Below are 21,558 nucleotides of genomic sequence, written 5' to 3' on the forward strand. Positions count from 1 at the left end.
AGACATCTAATGGAACAATCGTGGTGTGGAGGGACTATAAAGAGGAAGTTCTTCTGACTGGCACAGAGGCTTGAGAAAGTAATAAGGATGCTCATGAAAAAGTATAAAGGACTGATGAAAATGTAGAAAATGTCAAGAGACTGGATTTGTTCAAGTAGAGGGTTAGCTATGAGAACATTGACTCATACTGAAGGAGAATTTGAACATGAAGTTTTCTATAAAGGTTGAGTTGCACATTTTGAATGATAAAAAGAAATAGAGAAGATTTGACATTTGTTTTGAACTTTCAAGGGGAGGTTGAACAGAATAACATGTATTTGAGGAGAATAGTATGGAATATGATGTTTTCAAGTTGACCCAAAAACATACTGTCAAGGTTTACAGAGAAAAACTCCAAACATCCAAAGGAAATATTTATGTCAAAGCCACAGAAAAAAAATGTGATTTGATACCAAATGGCACTGTTCATATGCAATTTATCTCACAGCTCGTTATTCTGTGGAAATTTGAAGTGTTTGGGGGTTTGTATGATATAAAATAGAGGATATTTTTTCACTACATCAAGTTGTGGTTCACACTATTTTCTTAGAAAAGACTGACAAGTGTATTACTCAATTTGGCTATCTGTTTTACTACTCATCTTGGCTCTTGGACCACTTGTAATTGCTTCCAAAAATTAAACACAGCCTCAAAGGATGAAAATTTATGCCACTGAGAATACTCAAATGGATACAATTCATTTTCTAAAATTAAGTTCAAAAGAGTTATAAAGATATTTGGGAGCAATGTCAGCAACACAGAAACATCTACAAGGAATAATTAAGTAACTGATTTAAAGGAAACAGCAGTACTCATTTAAATGAGTTGGTTTCAATAATTTTGTACAACAACAACAAAACAGTTCTATCAGTTACAATCTACAACATATACTCTGCAGTACCTTTTTTTTTTTTTTACACATAGGGTTAAGTGTTAGAAATCAGGACAGTAGGATTTTTGCTTCAAGTAGATGAAGTAGACATACGTTTCCTTATTCCCTCCATTAAGAACAATGAAAAACACTGGACATTATAAATAAACAAATATAGGAAAACTCTGGAATATAGACTGAAGAGGCAAAGGACCAAGTAACAACATGGTAGTAAATTTCTCAGGCTTTATTTTTTTTGTCATATATCCCGGACTAGAACTTGAAAAAGTGGACATCCCCAAAATGCCAACCAGTATAGATGAGGAAAGCCCCAACCAAAGCCTATTTTTTCTAGCCATTGGACAAAGGAAAAAGGGCAGCTTAGCAAGACAGAAAACTTTTAGATAACAATTGCTCTATTATAGCCAAACACCATGGAAAGGACTGTGGTCCCACCATGACAATGCCAGCAAAGACCAGGTGGGAAGAGGAGATGTCTACCCTCGTAAGGATTTAACAAGACACAACACTTCTGCTGGGGTGGTGTCAGAGAAGGCCGAGTGAGGTGTCAGTGCGTGCATCCCCACTGGCCAGTAGTGAGCCACTTGCCACCCAATGGTGTCAGTGGAGACCACACAAGGAGCATGGACTCACACCCCAACCCAGCAGCAATGAGGCACTTCTCTACCTTCACATTAGGGTGGTTAGAGAGGTCTCAGTGGACAGTCAGGATTTTCTCCATCACTTAAGTACAATGAGGCTACTCTCACTTAGGTATCAGTGGAGACCTTCTGGGAGATGGAACTTCAATCCTGTAACAAAAATGAGGAGACTTTGCCTCAGGTGTCACTGGATTCTAAGTGAAAAAATTGGACTTGTGCCCCAACTTGGCCAAAATGAGGCAACAGGTGTGGTGTCAGAAAAGACCAGCTGCAACAGATGATTTAAATATAATTCAGAGTTTAGTAACATAGTATGAAAATGTCTAGGTTTTAACCATACCAAGAACAAGGAAGATCTCAAACAATGAAAAAAAAAAAAAACAACACCAACAATAGATACTAACACTGAGATGACAGAAATTAGAACTAACTGAAAAGATTTTTATGACAACAATAAGAATGCTTCAGTGATTAATTACATACATGCTTGAAAGAAATAAAAGAACAGAAACCCACCAAAGAAATATAATGTCTTAGTTAAGAAACAGAAAATGTAAAGAAGAAACACACGGAAATTTTACAGTTAGAAAATATAATAACTGAAAAGCTCCATGTATGGGCTTAACATCATAATATAGAGAACAAAGAAAAAAAAAAAAAAAAACTGAAAGGATGGTAGAAATTATCCAGTCTGTAACAAAGAGAAAACACACTAAGAAAAAAAATGAACAGAGTCCCAGAGACTCAATCAAAGGTTCCAACAGTAATATTGTCAAAACAGATGAGAAAGAAGTCAGGCTGAAAAATTAAAAGAAATAATGGCAGAACAATTCTGAAATTTGGCAAAAGGAAAGTCTTATAGATTTAAGAAGCAGATAGTCCTATAGATTTAAGAGAAATCCCATACAGGGTAAACACAAAGAAATCCATGCACATTCACATCATAATTAAACTTCTGAAAACTAAAGAGAAAGAAAAATATCTCAAAAGCAGCTTGAGAAACATGACATTCTTACCCATAGAGGAAAAACAATTTGAATTACACTGGATATCTCATCAAAGACCATGAAGGACAGAAGAAAGTGCCACAATATTTTTCAAGTACTGAAGAAAAAGAACTGTCAACTCAACATCCTATACTCTTGAAAAATATTCTTCAGCAATCAAAGAAAAACTGAAATATTCTCAGATGAGGAAAATGAGAATTTGTCACCACTAGATTTATCCTAAAAATGGTTAAAGGAATTTTCTAAACAAAAAAATGATGAAAGAAGAAACCTGGAACATTAGGAAAGGAGAAAGAACATGACAAGCAAATATATGGGTAAATAAAATGAGCTTTCTTTCTCTTCTTGAATTTTCAAAATTATGTTTGATGATGAAGTAAAATTATGGTATTATCTGAAAGAGATGGGAATACCAGACCACCTGACCTGCCTCTTGAGAAATTTGTATGCAGCTCAGGAAGCAACAGTTAGAACTGGACATGGAATAACAGACTGGTTCCAAATAGGAAAAGGAGTACGTCAAGGCTGTATATTGTCACCATGCTTATTTAACTTCTATGCAGAGTACATCATGAGAAATGCTGGGCTGGAAGAAGCACAAGCTGGAATCAAAATTGCCGGGAGAAATATCAATCACCTCAGATATGCAGATGACACCACCCTTATGGCAGAAAGTGAAGAGGAACTAAAAAGCCTCTTGATGAACGTGAAAGAGGAGAGTGAAAAAGTTGGCTTAAAACTCAACATTCATAAAATGAAGATCATGGCATCTGGTCCCATCACTTAATGGCAAACTGATGGGGAAACAGTGGAAACAGTGTCAGACTTTATTTTGGGGGGCTCCAAAATCACTGCAGATGGTGACTGCAGCCATGAAATTAAAAGACACTTACTCCTTGGAAGAAAAGTTATGACCAACCTAGATAGTATACGGAAAAGCAGAGACATTACTTTGCCAACAAAGGTCCGTCTAGTCAAGGCTATGGTTTTTCCAGTGGTCATGTATGGATGTGAGAGTTGGACTGTGAAGAAAGCTGAGCACCGAAGAATTGATGCCTTTAAACTGTGGTGTTGGAGAAGACTCTTGAGAGTCCCCTGGACTGCAAGGAGATCCAACCAGTCCATCCTAAAGGAGATCAGTCCTGGGTATTCACTGGAAGGACTGATGTTGAAGCAGAAACTCCAATACTTTGGCCACCTGATGCGAAGAGCTGACTTATTTGGAAAGACCCTGGTGCTGGGAAAGATTGAGGGCAAGAAGAGAAGGGGATGACAGAGGATGAGATGGTTGGATGGCATCACCGACTCAGTGGACATGAGTTTGGGTAAACTCCAGGAGTTGGTGACGGACAGGGAGGCCTGGTGTGCTGCAGTTCATGGGGCTGCAAAGAGTCGGACATGACTGAGTGACTGAACTGAACTGACTGCTACAGTTGGAGATTTCAACATGCTCCTCTCAACAATTGATAGAAGAACTAGACTGAAAATTATGAAGAAAAAGAAAAATTCAACAATACATCAACCAACCAGATCTAATCATCACTTATAGAATATTCTAGCTGATAGGAGCACGATACACATTCTTTTCAAGTTCCCACAGTATATTCACTGAGATAGACTATATCCTGATTTGGAAAACAAATTGCAACAAATTTAAAAGAGCTGAAATTACACAAAATATTTTCTCCAATCACAATAAATCAAACTAGGAATGAATGATAGAAAGATAAAAAGAAAATATTTAAACACTTGGGAGCTAAAAATGTAGTTCTAAATAACTCATGGATCAAAGAAGTCTCAGGGGAAATAAAATATTGAACTGAATGTAAATGAAAATTCATAAAACAAAGCTAAAGTGCATATACTAGAAAAGAAAACACCTTAAGTCCATAATTGAGATACTACCTCAATAGCTTAGAAAAATAGCCAGCAGAAGGAAATATTAAAAGTGTAGAAATTAATGGAACTTAAAATTAACTACAAAATAAAATAAATAGCTGTTTTTAAAAGATCAATAAAATCGACATACATCTAGCAAGACTGAAAAAGAAAAAAAAAAGACAAATTATCAAAATCAAGAAAAAGGGGATATCACTACAGACTGCAGATTTCATGAGGATAATATAGTAACACTACTAATAACTCTACAAAAAATTTGAAATGGGCCACTTTCTTTTTTTTAAAATGTCTACACTTAAAAAAAATTTTTTTAATTGGAGACTAATTACTTTACAATGTCGTGGTGGTTTTTGCCTTACGTTCACATGAATCAGCCATAGGTGTACATGTGTTCCCCATCCTGAACCTCCATTCCACCTCCCTCCCCATCTCATCCCTTAGGATCATTCCACTTTCTTAAAAAAAATGAACTACCATAACTCACACAATATGGATTAGATAATTTGAATAGCCCTGAAACAATCAAGGTTAGCATCGGTAATTTAAAAATTCCCAGTAAAAAATTCTCTAGGCCCAGATCGTTATACTGGATAATGTTATGTGATGAATCTTATTTATTCTATCAAATGTTTAAATAAGAGTTAACAGTAATTCTATGCATTAATTTCCAGATAATAGAAGAGGAGGAAAAGCTTCCCATTTTATGAACAAAACCACAAAACGACAGTACAACAAACAAAAAGCAGAAAGAAAAAAGAAAGGAAGAAAGAAAAAGAAAACTATAGATCAATATCTTTAGAATACAGATGCAAAAAATCCATAACAAAACAATGACAAAATAGAATTCAGCAATATATAGAAAGAATTAAACATCATGACTAACTGGAGTTTATTTGAATAATAAAAAGCTCACTCAATATTTGAAAATCAACCAGTGCATTATATTAATGGCTACAGAAGAAAAATCATGTGATCATATCAAAGGAAGCAGAATAAGGTTATTGTGAAGATGAGTACATTTATGTCAAGCACCTTAGTACCATGCTTAATATATACAGTAGATACTATTTCATGATTATGATAACCAAACTATCTTCTTAATTTATTTGTGTACAGCTAGGGGTAATTTTGATGTCAAAAATCTATGTTCTCCCATTTGGGCGTTAGAGGACAAACTTGTATAAAGTCATGGAAGGGAGCCCTGAAGGTTGAAAGAGAGGTGGCAGGAGGTTGTTTTTCTTGCCCCCAGGACATGGTAACAGTGCATTCTGCTGACACAATGCAGTATTACGTGGAGGATTAAAATTTGCTGATCTTAAATTTTTAGACTCAAATACTGGTGGTATACTCCAGTACTTCAAAGGAGAGGCGATAGGGCCTTTCCTTTCAGTTCACAAGCCTTAGGATGGCAGCTGACTGATATGGGCAGGCAGTCATTTGTGGCTTATTGAATCTCTATAAGCATATTCTTCTATGATTAAAGGTCAACTTACAAAACACAGCTCTGTAATTGAAAATTATTAACCACAGTGAAAAAAAAAGAGGATCCATGATAGTAAAAGTGATGAAATTAGAGCTAAGTCAACACTTTCCACTGACAATTTGTTCTATGATGATGTTGAATTTTACATGCCTGATCTTGAGAAACCTATATGCAGGTCAGGAAGCAACAGTTAGAACTGGACATGGAATAACAGACTGGTTCCAAATAGGAAAAGGAGTACATTAAAGCTGTGTATTGTCACCCTGCTTATTTAACTTATATGCAGAGTACATCATGAGAAATGCTGGGCTGGAAGAAGAACAAGCTGGAATCAAGATTGCCAGGAGAAATATCAATAACCTCGGATATGCAGATGACACCACTCTTATGGCAGAAAGTGAAGAGGAACTAAAAAGCCTCTTGATGAAAGTGAAAGTGGAGAGCGAAAAAGTTGGCTTAAAGCTCAACATTCAGGAATCTAAGATCATGGCATCTGGTCCCATCACTTCATGGGAAATAGATGGGGAAACAGTGGAAACAGTGTCAGACTTTATCTTGGGGGGCTCCAAAATCACTGCAGATGGTGACTGCAGCCATGAAATTAAAAGACGCTTACTCCTTGGAAGGAAAGTTATGACCAACCTAGATAGCATATTCAAAAGCAGAGACATTACTTTGCCAACAAAGGTCCGTCTAGTCAAGGCTATGGTTTTTCCAGTGGTCATGTATGGATGTGAGAGTTGGACTGTGAAGAAGGCTGAGCGCCGAAGAATTGATGCTTTTGAACTGTGGTGTTGGAGAAGACTCTTGAGAGTCCCTTGGACTGCAAGGAGATCCAACCAGTCCATCCTAAAGGAAATCAGTCTTGGGTGTTCTTTGAAAGGACTGAGGCTGAAGCAGAAACTCCAATACTTTCGCCACCTCATGTGAAGAGCTGACTCATTGGAAAAGACTCTGATGCTGGGAGGCATTGGAGGCAGGAGGAGAAGGGGAGGACAGAGGATGAGATGGCTGGATGGCGTCACCGACTCCATGGACATGAGTTTGGGTGAACTCCAGGAGTTGGTGATGGACAGGGAGGCCTGGCGTGCTGCAATTCATGGGGTCACAAAGAAATGGATACGACTGAGCGACTGAACTGAACTGAACTGAACTGAATGAACAGGAAGATGTTAGCAATAACAGTAAAAGTTTGATAATCATTTATTTCACCCTTAAGGTGTTTAGAAACCTATAGGTGGTGGACCTAACAGAATGGACCTAACAGAAACAAGATATTAAGAAGAGGTGGCAAGAATACACAGAAGAACTGTACAAAAAGATCTTAATGACCCAATAACCACAATGGTGTGATCACTCACTTAGAGTTTGACATCCTAGAGTGCGAAGTCAAGTGAACCTTAGGAAGCATCACTACGAACAAAGCTAGTGGAGGTGATGTAATTCCAGCTGAGCTATTTCAAATCCTAAAAGATGATGTTGCAAAAGTGCTGCACTCAATTTGGAAAACTCAGCAAATTTGGAAAACTCAGCAGTGGCCACAGGACTGGAAAAGGTCAGTTTTCATTCCAGTCCCAAAGAAAAGCAATGCCAAAGAATGCTCAAACTACCGCACAATTGTACTCATCTCACATGCTAGTAAAGTAATGCTCAAAATTCTCCAAGCCAGGCTTCAGCAATACGTGAACTGTGAACTTCCAGAAGTTCAAGCTGGTTTTAGAAAAGGCAGAGGAACCAGAGATCAAATTGCCAACATCCACTGGATCATCGAAAAAGCAAGAGGGTTCCAGGAAAACATCTACTTCTGCTTTATTGAGTATGCCAAAGCCTTTGACTGTGTGGATCACAATAAACTGTGGAAAATTCTTCAAGAGATGGGAATACCAGACCACCTGACCTGCCTCTTGAGAAACCTGTATGAAGGTCAGGAAGCAACAGTTAGATCTGGACATGGACCAACAGACTGGTTCCAAATAGGAAAAGGAGTACTTCAAGGCTATATACTGTCAGCCTTGTTTAACCTGCTTATTTAACTTATATGCAGAGTACATCATGGGAAACACTGGGCTGGATGAAGCACAAGTTGGAATCAAGACTGCTGGGAGAAATATCAATAACCTCAGACATGCAGATGACACTACCCTTATGGCAGAAAGTGAAGAACAACTGAAGAGCCTCTTGATGAAAGTGAAAGAGGAGAGTGAAAAAGTTGGCTTAAAGCTCAACATTCAGAAAACTAAGATCATGGTATCCGGTCCCATCACTTCATATCAAATAGGTGGAGAAACAGTGCAAACAGTGGCAAACTTTATTCTTTGGGGCTCTAAAATCACTGCAGATGGTGACTGCAGCCATGAAATTAAAAGACGCTTACTCCTTGGAAGGAAAGTTATGAACAACCTAGACAGCATATAAAAAGCAGACATTACTTTGCCAACAAAAGTCTGTCTAGTCAAGGCTATGGTTTTTCCAGTAGTCATGTGTGGATGAGAGAGTTGGACCATAAAGAAAGCTGAGTGCTGAAGAATTGATGCTTTTGAACTGCGGTGTTGGAGAAGACTCTTGAGAGTCCCTTGGACTGCAAGGAGATCCAACCAGTCCATCCTAAAGGAAATCAGCCCTGAATATTCATTGGAAGGACTGATGTTGAAGCTGAAACTCCAATACTTTGGCCACCTGATGGCAAAGAGCTGACTCATTTGAAAAGACCCTGATACTGGTAAAGATTGAAGGTGAGAGGAGAAGGGGACAACAGAGGATGAGGTGGTTGGATTGCATCACCGAGTCAATGGACATAAGTTTGAGTAAACTCCGGGAGTTGGTGATGGACAGGGAGGCCTGGTGTGCTGCAGTCCATGGGGTCTCAAAGAGTTGGACACGACTGAATGACTGAACTGTACTGATAGGTAGTGGAGTAATCATATAAAAATCAAATGACACGAAATGGAATCTTATCACTTTGATAGTCTCTATTTGGCAGCAATCCTTAGTCATCTGCCGGTTTTCATATTGTTTAGGCCTTCAAACTACATATTCAGTCACAGACATTTTCATTACAATGGATCAAATTCACATTTTCTTTTTGCTCTTAAATTTCTTCGGAAATGAAGATAGTATAAATATTGTTATCTCCATTTTCTGAAGTCAACTATTTGTTTGTTTTAAGGAACAAATGTTATGAACTGATGAAATAAGTAGTTTAATCTGCCACTGTTTCTATTGCTTTAATCTGTGACAAATTTTTTTACCTCTCATTTAAGAACCATTTGATAGACACTCTTTGGGCTTTCACTTTTATTAAGGAAATAATTTAGAATCAGTCTGGATGAGAACAATCTCCAGATTTTATGACAGTGATGTCCCTTACTATTGGATACAGCTATATTTTTTGCACTGGCATTAGGAGATAAAGCAATATGCTTTACAAGTTAAAGAATTAATGCTGTATTAAGTAAGAAAGTCTAATACAAAAACAACTGTGGAACTAACAATACTTTATTCACCTGTCACTGTTCCTGTAAGTTAGACGAGAAATTTTCCATTGACATTTCTACAACTTCCTCTGTGCATTATTTTTGAGAACAAATTTAATTGCATAATAGAAGTAGAATAGGTTTTAAATATACCTATGACTGAAATAATACTAAAGTCAACTGATTAAAATACATCATCCTGACTGTTCAGATTTACAAAAGAAGTATAGGAAATGGATCATTAAATAGAGGATATTATTTCATTGATTTCTTCAAACTTTTCTTCCTGATTCAGCTACTAAGTGTATGGAACTGCCTTTGAAGGATCCCATTTTCATGGAAATTTTGACTTCCTACCAGCCATGTACTCTTGCTTTGGCAATTAATTCTCATTTAGCAAGGAAGTCTTTATATATTTTCAGCCTTTTCTCTCTCACATAAATAATTACCAATTATAGGGAGACTTGAATCTAACTGGATATATTCATTCTTACTCCTCTAGTATAGCAAAAGGCATGGCTGCATAGACTCACTAGAACAGGTAACATGATAATTAATGACCTTTTTTTAAAAAGGGTACATTCAGTTCATCTGAATAATAGTTCTGATCCTGGTAGCCTGAAAGAAGTGCAGTTTAAAATTCTCAAGGCTAAATTTGAACTCTTAGTTTATAATTCTTATAATCATTCTTTGGATTATTTGACATATTTTAATTTATAGAACTTTAAACAGTGCATTTTTATCCTATTCTAGAACAATAATATATTTATTCCATAAAGACCATGCTGAGGCTAATCTAATAGAGACAGAAGCATACATTTGTTAGGGAGGGGAAATTAGTGGATATTTCTTAATAAATAGTCACTAAATATAAGCCTCAAGAATTTCAATGAGCTCTCAATAGGTGTTTGATGTATGCTCAGTCACTCAGGCATGTCCAACTCTCTGCAACCCCATGGACTATGGCCCACCAGGCTCCTTGCTCCATGGTATTTTCCTGGCAAGAATACTGGAGTGGGTTGTCATTTTTCTCCTCCAGGGGATCATTCCGACCCAGGGATCAAATCTGCCTTTTCTACATTTCCACTGAGCCGTCTGGTGTTTGGTGGATGCCTAAAAATATCATCAATAGTTGATCCTTAACCACAAAAGTCTCATAAGATATAATTTTTACCTACTTACTTCTATTTTTGCTGCTGCTGCTGTGTCGTCTCAGTCATGTCTGACTCTGTGTGACCCCATAGATGGCAGCCCACTAGGCTCCTCTGTCCCTGGGATTCTCCAGGCAAGAACACTGGAGTGGGTTGCCATTTCCTTCTCCAATGCATGCAAGTGAAAAGTGAAAGTGAAGTCGCTCACTTGTGCCTGACTCTTAGCGACCCCATAGACTGCAGCCTACTAGGCTCCTCTGTCCATGGGATTTTCCAGGCAAGAATACTGGAGTGGGGTGCCATTGCCTTCTCCAACTTCTGTTCTTAACCCTTCCTAATCTGTGATAATTATGACAGCCCTTCAGGCAACTGATGTGTTTGGAACTGTTGCTTAAAACACCTTTTTTAACTGACGTGTGAAATTAAGGCATGAATACATACTATTCACACAGATATTCAGTTCTAGATTATTTCTGAAAACCCAAACTCCAAGAAAAGTAGAGTTGTGTCACCATAGATCTAGAGAGCCATATTCAAAGTTCTGTTAGGAATAGAGGTTCTTTTTCATTCGGACACATTTGGTATTTTCCCATGGTTCCACTTTCCTTTTTAAACTTAAGCTCCTGGGAAAAAGTGGCTTTTGGTCAAGAGAAAAATTCTGAATATATCTGTGTAAGAAATGTTACTCTGGGGACAACAGATAGGTCTAAATTTTTTTTATTTTGTTTTAATAATTAAAGAAATCTATAATTGTATGACTTCATCAATCTACCCTTTCACTGACTCTCTTCTCATTTTGGTGGCAGAGCTTACTGACAGCAAAAGTATTCAACTGCTATTTTTTCTAGAAGTCCAGAAACCTCAGTAGAAGTGACACCAACATGAGTAGGAGTGACGAGAAGAGGATGGTTGAAGGAAGCAAGGAGAACCTTAACCTACCAACTGACTCCAAAAGATCTCCTTTCCAACTTTATACAAATGTTTGGGGCTGAAAATGACTCTATAAAATAATTCCAATCTGTTGTTGAGTTTCTGTGATGACCGAGTCTACCAGAAGAAAAATGTACTCCAACCAGTGCAAAATTTGCTATCAGAGGAGAAAAATGAGGCTTGGGAAAGAATCAGAAAAGAGGAAGCCAGAATTGTGCTTGGCATTACTCACAATAATAGAGAATATTGTTTTCATTTGCTTATGAACTGATGAAGCCAAGACATTACTCCTGGGTATTCTTCACAGTTAATAATGTGTATTGCTTTAGGAGGGAAACAATACAAATCCTCAGGCAAAACTTACACTACTTGACATATTTCTTTCTGTACAAAAGGAGAGTTTAGCTATAGCATTGACATTCACTAAAGTTTCAGAATTTTTTAAATTTCAATTTTACTTTAAACTAGAACAGATATTCTTGACTCTTATGTTTGTGATGGAAATAGGAAGCATTTCTATTTCCCTGTCTCCTATCTCTCGTATGTAAGGTTTACTCAGTTGATTTTCCTATCTGCTTCATTCACATCTGTCTTGCTCTCTTATAGCCTCAAAATTTATTCTACTTACTGCCATCCCTATGTTTTCCAATATTTAAATCTTCATTTCTCTTTCTTATCTACTCCAGACTTTATTTCTATTTAAGTGAGCTACATCCACCCTCCACCCCTACCCCACTTCCTGTCCCCTGCCTTTGATATAAAGGATTCCAACAGCAGCACTGCCCACTCTCAGTTAAACTGCAAAAGCCAAGAACTGTAGTTGCATTTATTTCAGTTCTATATTTATATAGACTACTGATAGCAATATTTGCTTTTAAAGGCAAAAGTTTTGGAGAAAATTACTTTTCAATGACTACAACTTTAAAGATTAAGATTTTTTATGTGTGTGTGTATGTATGTGTGTGTTTCACTCAGTCATGTCCAACTCTTTGCAACCCCATGGATGATAGACTACCAGGCTCCTCTGTCCATGGAATTTTCCAGGCAAGGATACCAGCGGGTTGCCATTTCTTTCTTCAGGGTATTTTCCCAACCCAGGGATTGAACCCAGGTCTCCTGCATTACAGGAGACAGATGCTTTACCATCTGATCTACTAGGGAAGCCCCAAGATTTTTTATAGCACAGCAATAAAATGATTTTATTTAAATTACTAAATGTATGAGTGAAGTTGATTTTTTTTTAAACAACTACTTCTCATTTAAAAAATGACATAAATCTATTCTTACCCTGTGAAAAATTCTACAACAGACAGATTTTCATTACCAAGTGAAAAATTAATCCCAGTGGTAATTTGATTTGGTTGCTTTAAACACAGACAATGGTGTGGCTGCATGGTATTCAATAGCAAAACAATTTAAGATTTTCAAAATATATTTTAGACATTTTCTAAATAAGTATATAAAGAAACATACATTATACTAAGTAAAATGCATTATACTAAGAAATATGCAAATGGCACGATTATAATAAGGAGTGAATATTAATAAATTAAATAAATTTTAATATTAATACATTATACGATCTGAAAAGCAAAAATTCTGATTTGGGGGTCTGTGAAAGAAAAGATTAAAAGAACACAAAAATAACCAAACCTCACATAAGTGAAAGTGAAAGTGCTCAGTCGTGTCCGACTCTTTGCGACTCCACGGACTATACAGTCCATGGAATTCTCCAGGCCAGAATACTGGAGTGGATAGCCTTTCCCTTTTCCAGGGTATCTTCCCAACCCAGGGGTTGAACTCAGGTCTCACACTGCAGGCTGATTCTTTACCAGCTGAGCCACAAGGGAAACGTAAACCCCACATAATTTCTTTCAAATTTCTTTAAGTTTCTTCTAACGAGTTTCTGGGCATGCCTCAGAGATGATGAACATCTGGAAATCTTGAAGCTCTGAATGGTTGAGCAGGCATTGTAGATGTGGAAAAACCATGGGCAAGCTCAACAGAACTCATCTGTGAGCCAAGACTTAATTAGCTGCATTTTTATACCTTTTTCTTCAATTATGTTCATCCTGATGTTGACCTTGAAACCCACCTTTATTACTCTAACTGCCAAGTCATTATGCACTTAGAACAAAAGACACTTGAAAGAGGGCAGAGTCACTAATGTTGCAAGAGATTTGAATGTCTAGTCTTTACACATTAAAAACTTTCAGATTTAATATCACTGAAATTTTAAAGTTTCTTGGTTTTCTCTTACAAGAAGGGAAAGAATTTAAGTTTCATTTGTTTTAAAGAATGCTTCTGCAATGCAGGAGACCTGAGTTCAATCCCTGGGTCAGGAAGATCCTCTAGAGTAGGAAATGGCAACCCACTCCAGTGTTCTTGCTGGGGAAATCTCATGGACAGAGGAGCCTGTTGAGCTATAATCCATCGGGTCACAAAGAGTCGGACAGGGCTGAGCATGCATGTGTGTGATCTTGGCAAGTAACTTAACCTAAACTCCAAGTCTCTAACTGAGAAAGCCTAAACTCAGTTTCTTCTTTCATTAAAGTGGACAAAAATAATAGTGCTTACCTCATATGATTGCTGTGAGGATAAGATGAACAAATACATTCAAGTATTTAGCACAATGCCTGATATGGTACCTCATAGTTCTTCCCAAGGTGACTGCAATATAATTCGATAGACTGAAGCAGTAAAAACAATGACGTGATACGACGACTAAAATACAAACCCTCCTTCTGAGAGCACTGTTGTTTTCAGTCACCACAAAAGTTTCAACTAATCCTCCAAGTGCTCAAAGTAGTACTGCCCGGAGTTCGAGGAGTGGGGCAGATTTACCTCACTGTGACATCCTCTAGCAGTGATTCACAGACTTGAAATAATGGATATTAGAACTTGGGATTTTGGAGACTGACATAGCAAGAGAGAATTTAAACTACCTCCTATGATTATATCACTAAAAAGCAGGCTAAGATTTAACACCCTCAACACTTTGCTATATATTATCCACTCTCAGATATATAGAACAAGACAGTGGATGCAGGAGCAAAATTCTTTTATATTTTGTTTATTTTATATATCTAAATCTCTGGATCCACAACTTGGTGGGTACCCACAATTTGTTCTCCTATAATGCTTGGAGTACTGCTAGGCATAGCCATGCTTACGTGATAAGTTGCTTCAGTCATGTCCAGCTCTTTGTAACCTTATGGACTGTAGCACTCCAGGCTCCTCTGTCCATGGGATTCTCCAGGCAGGAATACTGGAGTGGGTTGTCATGCCCTCCTCCATGGGATCTTTCTGACCCAGGGATCAAACCCGTGTCTCCTGCAGCTCCTGCACTGCAGGTGGATTCTTCACCATTAGCCACTAGGGAAGCTCTGCATAGCCATGCTGCTAAGTCGCTTCAGTCGCGTCCAACTCTGTGTGACCCCAAAGACAGCAGCCCACCAGGATTCCCCGTCCCTGGGATTCTCCAGGCAAGAACACTGGAGTGGGTTGCCATTTCTTTCTCCAATGCATGAAAGTGAAAAGTGAAAGTGAAGTCACCCTGTCGTGCCCGACTCTTAGCAACCCCATGAACTGCAGCCTACCAGGCTCCTCCATCCATGGGATTTTCCAGGCAAGAGTACTGGAGTGGGGTGCCATTGCCTTCTCCATAGATGTCACCAAAATTAGTTTAAAAGCTACAGTAGCTACAACTGAGAGTCAAAGGTTCAATCAAAGCCTTTCTAAAATGGATTCCCCACTGAATCTCTGCAGTATCACAGTAGTTTCCGATCACAGTAGTATCAAAGTATTAATGCTACATAGTAGGGTTATCACAGTAGAAGCATCACAGGAATATCTCTTGACATAGAGATAAAATTGAAAAAAATTTTCTACAGAGACTTGGTGAAAGACTCAAATGGGGTACTGGCTAAGACTTCACCAATTAATATCCTTTGATTCCCATTCTATTTGTAGTTTAATTTCTGATTCTTAATTCTCATCCTATTCAGGCTTCCCTGGTGGCTCAGACAGTAAAGAATCTAATGGCAATGCAGGAGACCTGGGTTCAATTCCCCGGGTTGGAAAGATTCCCTAGAGAAGAGAATGGCTACTCACTCCAAACTTCTTGCCTGGAGAATTCCCTGGACGGAGGAGTCTGGCGGGCTATAGTCTATGGGATCGCAAAGAGTTGGACACGACTGAGCTACTAACACTTTCACACTTTCATCCTATCCAGCCTAATGGCTACTCGTTTCAGGACAACTGTAAAACTAACACTGACTTTAAAAAACATTAATTGCAGAATAAAATATAACCTCAAATAATAATAGTACCCTTTTCACACCTATTTCAGTCAATCTGGAAGCCCAGGCTAATAATCATTTTCATTTCTTTTCTTTAGGTTGATTCTCACTAGAATCTTAACTTGATATCCTCAATTAATATATAATAAAAAACTAAAATTGAACATTTAAAAGAATCATCATTCTTTTTACTCTGTGAGGTAATAGCAAACATACCCATTTTAGGTTCTGAAATTTCAGATTTTAGGCAAAAGTGCTATACAATATAGGGTGGCCAGAAAATGCTTATGATAGTAGGAAGAAGATATAAATGAGTTTACACACGAAACATACAGAAAGTTTAAAGACATATTACATTATTTTACAAAATGATTAATAAAGTTTTCAGATAGATTAAACAACTATTTAGCTATTAATAAGAGGCACTAGCTCACAAATGTTTAATCAATAGATAATTGCATGGGATTCTCAAAGCAAGGAGAGAAACAAGCAAATGATCATCATGAGTTGTACTGCTGATATGATTAAACATAATAACATGGACTTTGAAAATAGATTTCGTGTAAAATGGATGTATGTATGGATAATGTAAACACCTATTCATTCCATTTAGAGTAATAAATGAATAAAACTTTTCCTTTTATGGGGAAATTATTGAAGCCCTTTGCAACCAAGTAAGTGATATGGTTCTTTTCTTTGGTCAGGTTATTTAAGGATCCCTTGGCTCTGATAGGTATTTCTTCAATTTCTCCTCTTTCTTCATAAAGAAGTAAATTTTCCTACTTTTCTGAGATCTTTCAACTTTCTCTTCACCAATCATTACTCAACAGCCTTTAAATATAATCAGGTGTTTGCCATCTTAAGTATCACGTCTGTCTTCCTCATACCCTCTTCCAGAGTCTACCATAATTCTCTCTTTTTAAAAGGAAACTGCTTTTTGAGTTTTCTAAGTTTCTGTCTCTATTTCTTAATGTTGGTTAGTATGGATTCAGCTCCATTGATTAAATAAATTACTCTTGCCAAGACAACCAATAACCTTTTGGTTGCTAAAGTCAAAGTCTTTAGTAATACCTTGCTTGATTTTTTTGGCACCATGTGATACTGTTGACCCTTCCTTCTTTTAACATTTTTTTTTTTTTTTTTAGTTCCAAGATGCTGTCACTTTTCTTTGTTTTTTCCTTCTACAGCTTTTTACTTGTCATTGGAGTGGAAAGCCCCATCTATTCTACTCCAAATGACCAGTCAAAGCCAATCATATAGTTTTATTCATTTTGCTATGGGTGAGAAATCCTTACCTATTTTGGATCAGTGAGATGTAAAAAGAGGCTTTTTGGGAGATTTAGGGAAGAAAGGCTTTGCTTGTAAGAGACAGCTACTGAAAACTTGGTTCTCTCTCCTTATAAACTTGAAAGAGGAAGCTTGTTATCTTCAACTGTCATAGGTAGCCATCTGATAATTATGAGAGGGACCAATTTTAGGATAGAGCCAACAATATGGAAGAGTGGAGAGGGGAAAAACCCCAAGTATTTAAAATTATCTTTATTGTTCAGTTGTCAAGTCCAACTGTTAGCGACCCCATGGACTGCAGCATGCCAGGCTCCTCTGTCCTCTACTGTTTTGCTCAAGTTCATGTCCATTGAATTGGTGATGCTATCTAATGATCTCATCCTCTGCTGCCCTCTTTTCCTTTTGCCTTTAATCTTTCCCAGCATCAGGCTCTTTTCCAATGATCTAACTGAAGATTAATCTGAGGCTCAGCCTAGATTTGTCTACTTACGTTAGCAAAATATTTCTTTAATGTTCAAGACTAAAATTTTCTATAGCTTGTGGTAGAAAAAACCATATTGATAAAATCTTTAGCCATTTCTTCTCTGTAATTCTAAGAATATGTCATATGTTGGTGTTCTGTGGAGCTCTGTGTCTTCTGTCTTATTCATGACTCAGTTATGACTTATGTTTTAATGATTGTAAATTTGTATCATCAACTAAGACTTCTCTCCTGAACTCCTGAAAAATATATCTAAATATCCACTAAAAATTTCCACTCAGATTTTCTAGAAGATACCTCAAATCAACATTTTAACTTTTTTTTGTTGTTGCACAGCATAGTATGTAGACTCTTAATTCCCTGAGTAGGGATTGAACTCCTGCCTCCTGCTTTGGAAGCATGGTGTCTTAAGCACTGACCTTCCAGGGAGGTCTTAAATCAACATAGTAAAACTTAAACTCCCTTCCTCTCTTCCACTTCCACTTGTTACTCGTTTTGCCACCCCACCTCAGTGAATGGCACATCATGACTCATACAAATTAGAAACCTGGTTATCAATCTTAGAACTATTATCTGTCTTTTATGCCCTATGTACAGTCAATCACAAGATCATGTTGGCTCTATCTTTTAAGAATATACCAAGTCTTTGCATTTCCTCTCTACCACTCATTGCTTCCATCCACTCTCCCTTGGATTACAAGAGAAGCTTTGTAAATTGTTCCATGGCCTCAAATCTTTCTCCTTTCCAATTCTTTCTCAGAAAACCTGTCAAAGTGCTCTTCAGGTAAAAATTTAATGATGGCTTTCCCCTGTTTAAAACACTTCTTCCCATTTCTTTCAGGAAAAAGCTCAGCATAGTCTGGTTTATGCTTATACTCCTGGCCTTATTTTCACACCATCCTTCTCTCTTGCTGCTGCTGCTAAGTCGCTTCAGTCGTGTCTGACTCTGTGCGACCCCATAGACAGCAGCCCACCAGGCTCCCCCGTCCCTGGGATTCTCCAGGCAAGAACACTGGAGTGGGTTGCCATTTCCTTCTCCAATGCAGGAAAGTGAATAGTGAAAGTGAAGTCACTCAGTCCTTCTGACTCTTAGCGACCCCATGGACACAGCCTACCAGGCTCCTCTGTCCATGGATTTTCCAGGCAAGAGTAATGGAGTGGGGTGCCACTGCCTACCCCATTCCTTCTCTCTTAACTTTCTTCAATTTCTTTACTAAATAGGTGTCCTTTCCAGGTGCTCTCCCAGCCCTGTATTCCATCCTCACAGGACTGTATTTATCTGCAGTGCTGGATATTGCTCAATAGGCAGATTAATAACATGTATAACACCTGCAAACCAGGATATTAACAATTATTTTGGGTAAAATAATTTGACATTTAATGTATATTTTTAAAAAGCACTGAAGCATTCATCAATGGAAAAAATCACTTAAGTTACAAAGAAAGTATGTAATTGTGTAGAGTATATGTTATGAAGCACAATTACAAAATGAACATTCATGAGCTTAAGAACTAGAGTGTAAGAACCACAATTCAGCTGAAGAAACAGAATACTACTACTACTACTATCAGCTTTCTCCTTGATCATCCTATCCCTAGATCCTATCTCTTTAGAGACAACCATAATCCTAAATTTTATGCTAACCATTCCCTTATAAAAAGTTTTCTCACTCATATACTTATGCCTAAATAATATATTTTAGTTTTACTTGTTTTTGAGACATAAATATGGAACTCTTTTTAACTGATTCAGTTACATTTGCTTTATTTTTTGCTCTTGATGTATGCCATCACCCGAAACTTGTTCCTCACTCAAACTATGCTTCTAAAGTTTATACATGTTCCTAATTATAGCTAACAAGTGTTCATTGCTGCAAAATATTCCTTTGTGTAAATAACAGAATTTACTTTCTCACATTCTTTGTAATAGACAGATTTATCCAGTTTTCTACCATTGTAAGCTTTACAAGTATCTTCAATGACATACACAAGAATTTTGCTAGGATATCTTAGGAGGGCAATTGTTGGAATGTTGGATATATTCATATTCAGCTTTTATAAGAAAATTTATTGTCAATGTGATTGTGTTTTATACTCTTTCAAGAGGTATAAAGGAGTGCCCACTACTCTTATACTTGGAAACAGCTTACAGTTTAATACTTCTTAATTTTTGATAGTCTAGTAGGTTTAAAATAACATCTTTTTGCTTTTTTCCTGATTGATAAAAAGTTCAGTTTTAATATTAATTTACTCTCCCAATTGCTTTTATTTTTACCATACTTTTGGTATTGTGTTATCCATCTTTTCATATTTTTGGTAGGAGTTTTAAAAAATATATTCTGGAATATTAGTCTCTTGTCCTTCATATATGTTGCAGTTATCTTCTCAGTTAGCACTTTCTTTTTACTCCTTTAATGGTGATTTAACATGAAGTATTATAATCACCTACTTATCACTCAGCCTATCTCACCAGACTAACAGGTTCTAGAGGTAAGACACCACACTATATCTTATTCATTTTTGCACCCTAACATCTAGCAAGACCTCAACACACAGTAGGGCTGCTTCATACATACAGTTGCTCATTAAGTGTTTAATGAATGAATGACAGAATGAATGAGTTGCTATGATTTTACAGGTGATGAATCAATCTTTTAGTGGTCAAATTTCATTGTTTACAAATTGGTTACACTATGATGCTGAATCAGAGCTCAGAAAGTATACACTATACAATTTCCTGCACTTGTACTTCAAAGGTGGGTGTCAGGCATTAATAAGAGGTGATAAATTTTCAGAGAGGTGGCAGGATGTTGTTTATAAAAATTCATTACCAGCTCTGAACATTTGGCAATATTCACTTTTCATTTTTTTCAACACACTTACAGTTAGCCAAACTCCCTGTTGTAGGATAGTGTTTAGCCTAAATTTATCACAAAGTTAGAAATGATGTTAAGACACAAGATATGGATTACATATTACAATGGATATGCAAGGTTCATGGTTTGTGTCATTAATTTGAAATTGGTTACCTTTTTAGTAATGGTGTCCGGAGGTACATCCCGCCTCCCAAGAGGATAAGGATTCCATTGGCCACTAGGAGAAACATCTTCTTGTCCATTGTCTAAAATGTTGCTTTGCTGGGACGGGGTCTATTGCAAAAATGGTATGGCATTCTTTAGTGATGTAATAGAAGTTTATCATAGTTTTCTGAAAAGAGTCCCTAATGATTATGGTAAAATTACTTTTTTTAAATTGCAGAAAAACATATATCCTAAACTGGAGGTACTTTTATCCACTATTTACTTGATAAGAATTGTAAATTAATAGCTTTTTGGAAGCAATGAGGAATTCAATTAAAATAACCATCTTAGAGTTATTTACTGAATTTTAAAGATAAGTTTAAATTTGCAGTACTGGAATAAAAATAATCAGAATAAAATTAACCAATTGTTAAAACCACATTTAAAAGTTGCTTAAGTTACTTCTTTAGTATGATCTTAGCATTTAGAATATAAACTGAAACCATACAGTACACAGTATGTAATTTCTAATATTCCAAACCATAATCTAAAACAAATTTTATAAAGCTGTACTGATTCTGGGAGAATGTGTCTTGCACTAATCTACAATGATGTTAACACTAGCATAGTGTGAGATTCATGGTACTATGACATTATCTATAGATCACTTAGAGGAAAAACTAACATATCAAAAAGTATTGGGCTGTTAGAATTTTGGTTTAAATAAATCATAATTGTTTTGACTCCAAATTTATTTATGTAGATCATTTATATATTAAAGATTAAACTCTTCATATATATTTTATTTTTGGCTGGTTAACTGCTTATTATTTTTTAACAAATAACAATTCTCCTGTCTCTGTTATTATTACTAGTATATATTTTGGGAGGCATTTGTAATCTGATCTAAGTAACAGAAGGAATCATACACCAAGAGAAAGCCTCCTATGGAGG

The 21,558-nt window shown here is 36.8% G+C and overlaps 1 protein-coding gene across 3 annotated transcripts in view; it reads right to left on the reverse strand.

Moving 5' to 3' along the window:
• Positions 1-21,558, reverse strand: part of LRRC7 (leucine rich repeat containing 7) — a 478,825-nt gene that overhangs the window by 58,582 nt on the left and 398,685 nt on the right. For 2 of the 3 annotated variants that reach the window (XM_070364524.1, XM_005898157.2), the window contains one exon: positions 20,614-20,733. The exons of the other annotated variant lie outside the window; for it this stretch is intronic. In XM_070364524.1, coding sequence (XP_070220625.1) covers positions 20,614-20,733 — 120 coding nt within the window. The remainder of the gene's footprint in view (positions 1-20,613; positions 20,734-21,558) is intronic. 3 annotated transcript variants of the gene reach the window in all.

Source organism: Bos mutus, chromosome 3, assembly GCF_027580195.1.
Source record: "Bos mutus isolate GX-2022 chromosome 3, NWIPB_WYAK_1.1, whole genome shotgun sequence".
In the NCBI taxonomy this organism is placed as follows: domain Eukaryota; kingdom Metazoa; phylum Chordata; class Mammalia; order Artiodactyla; family Bovidae; genus Bos; species Bos mutus.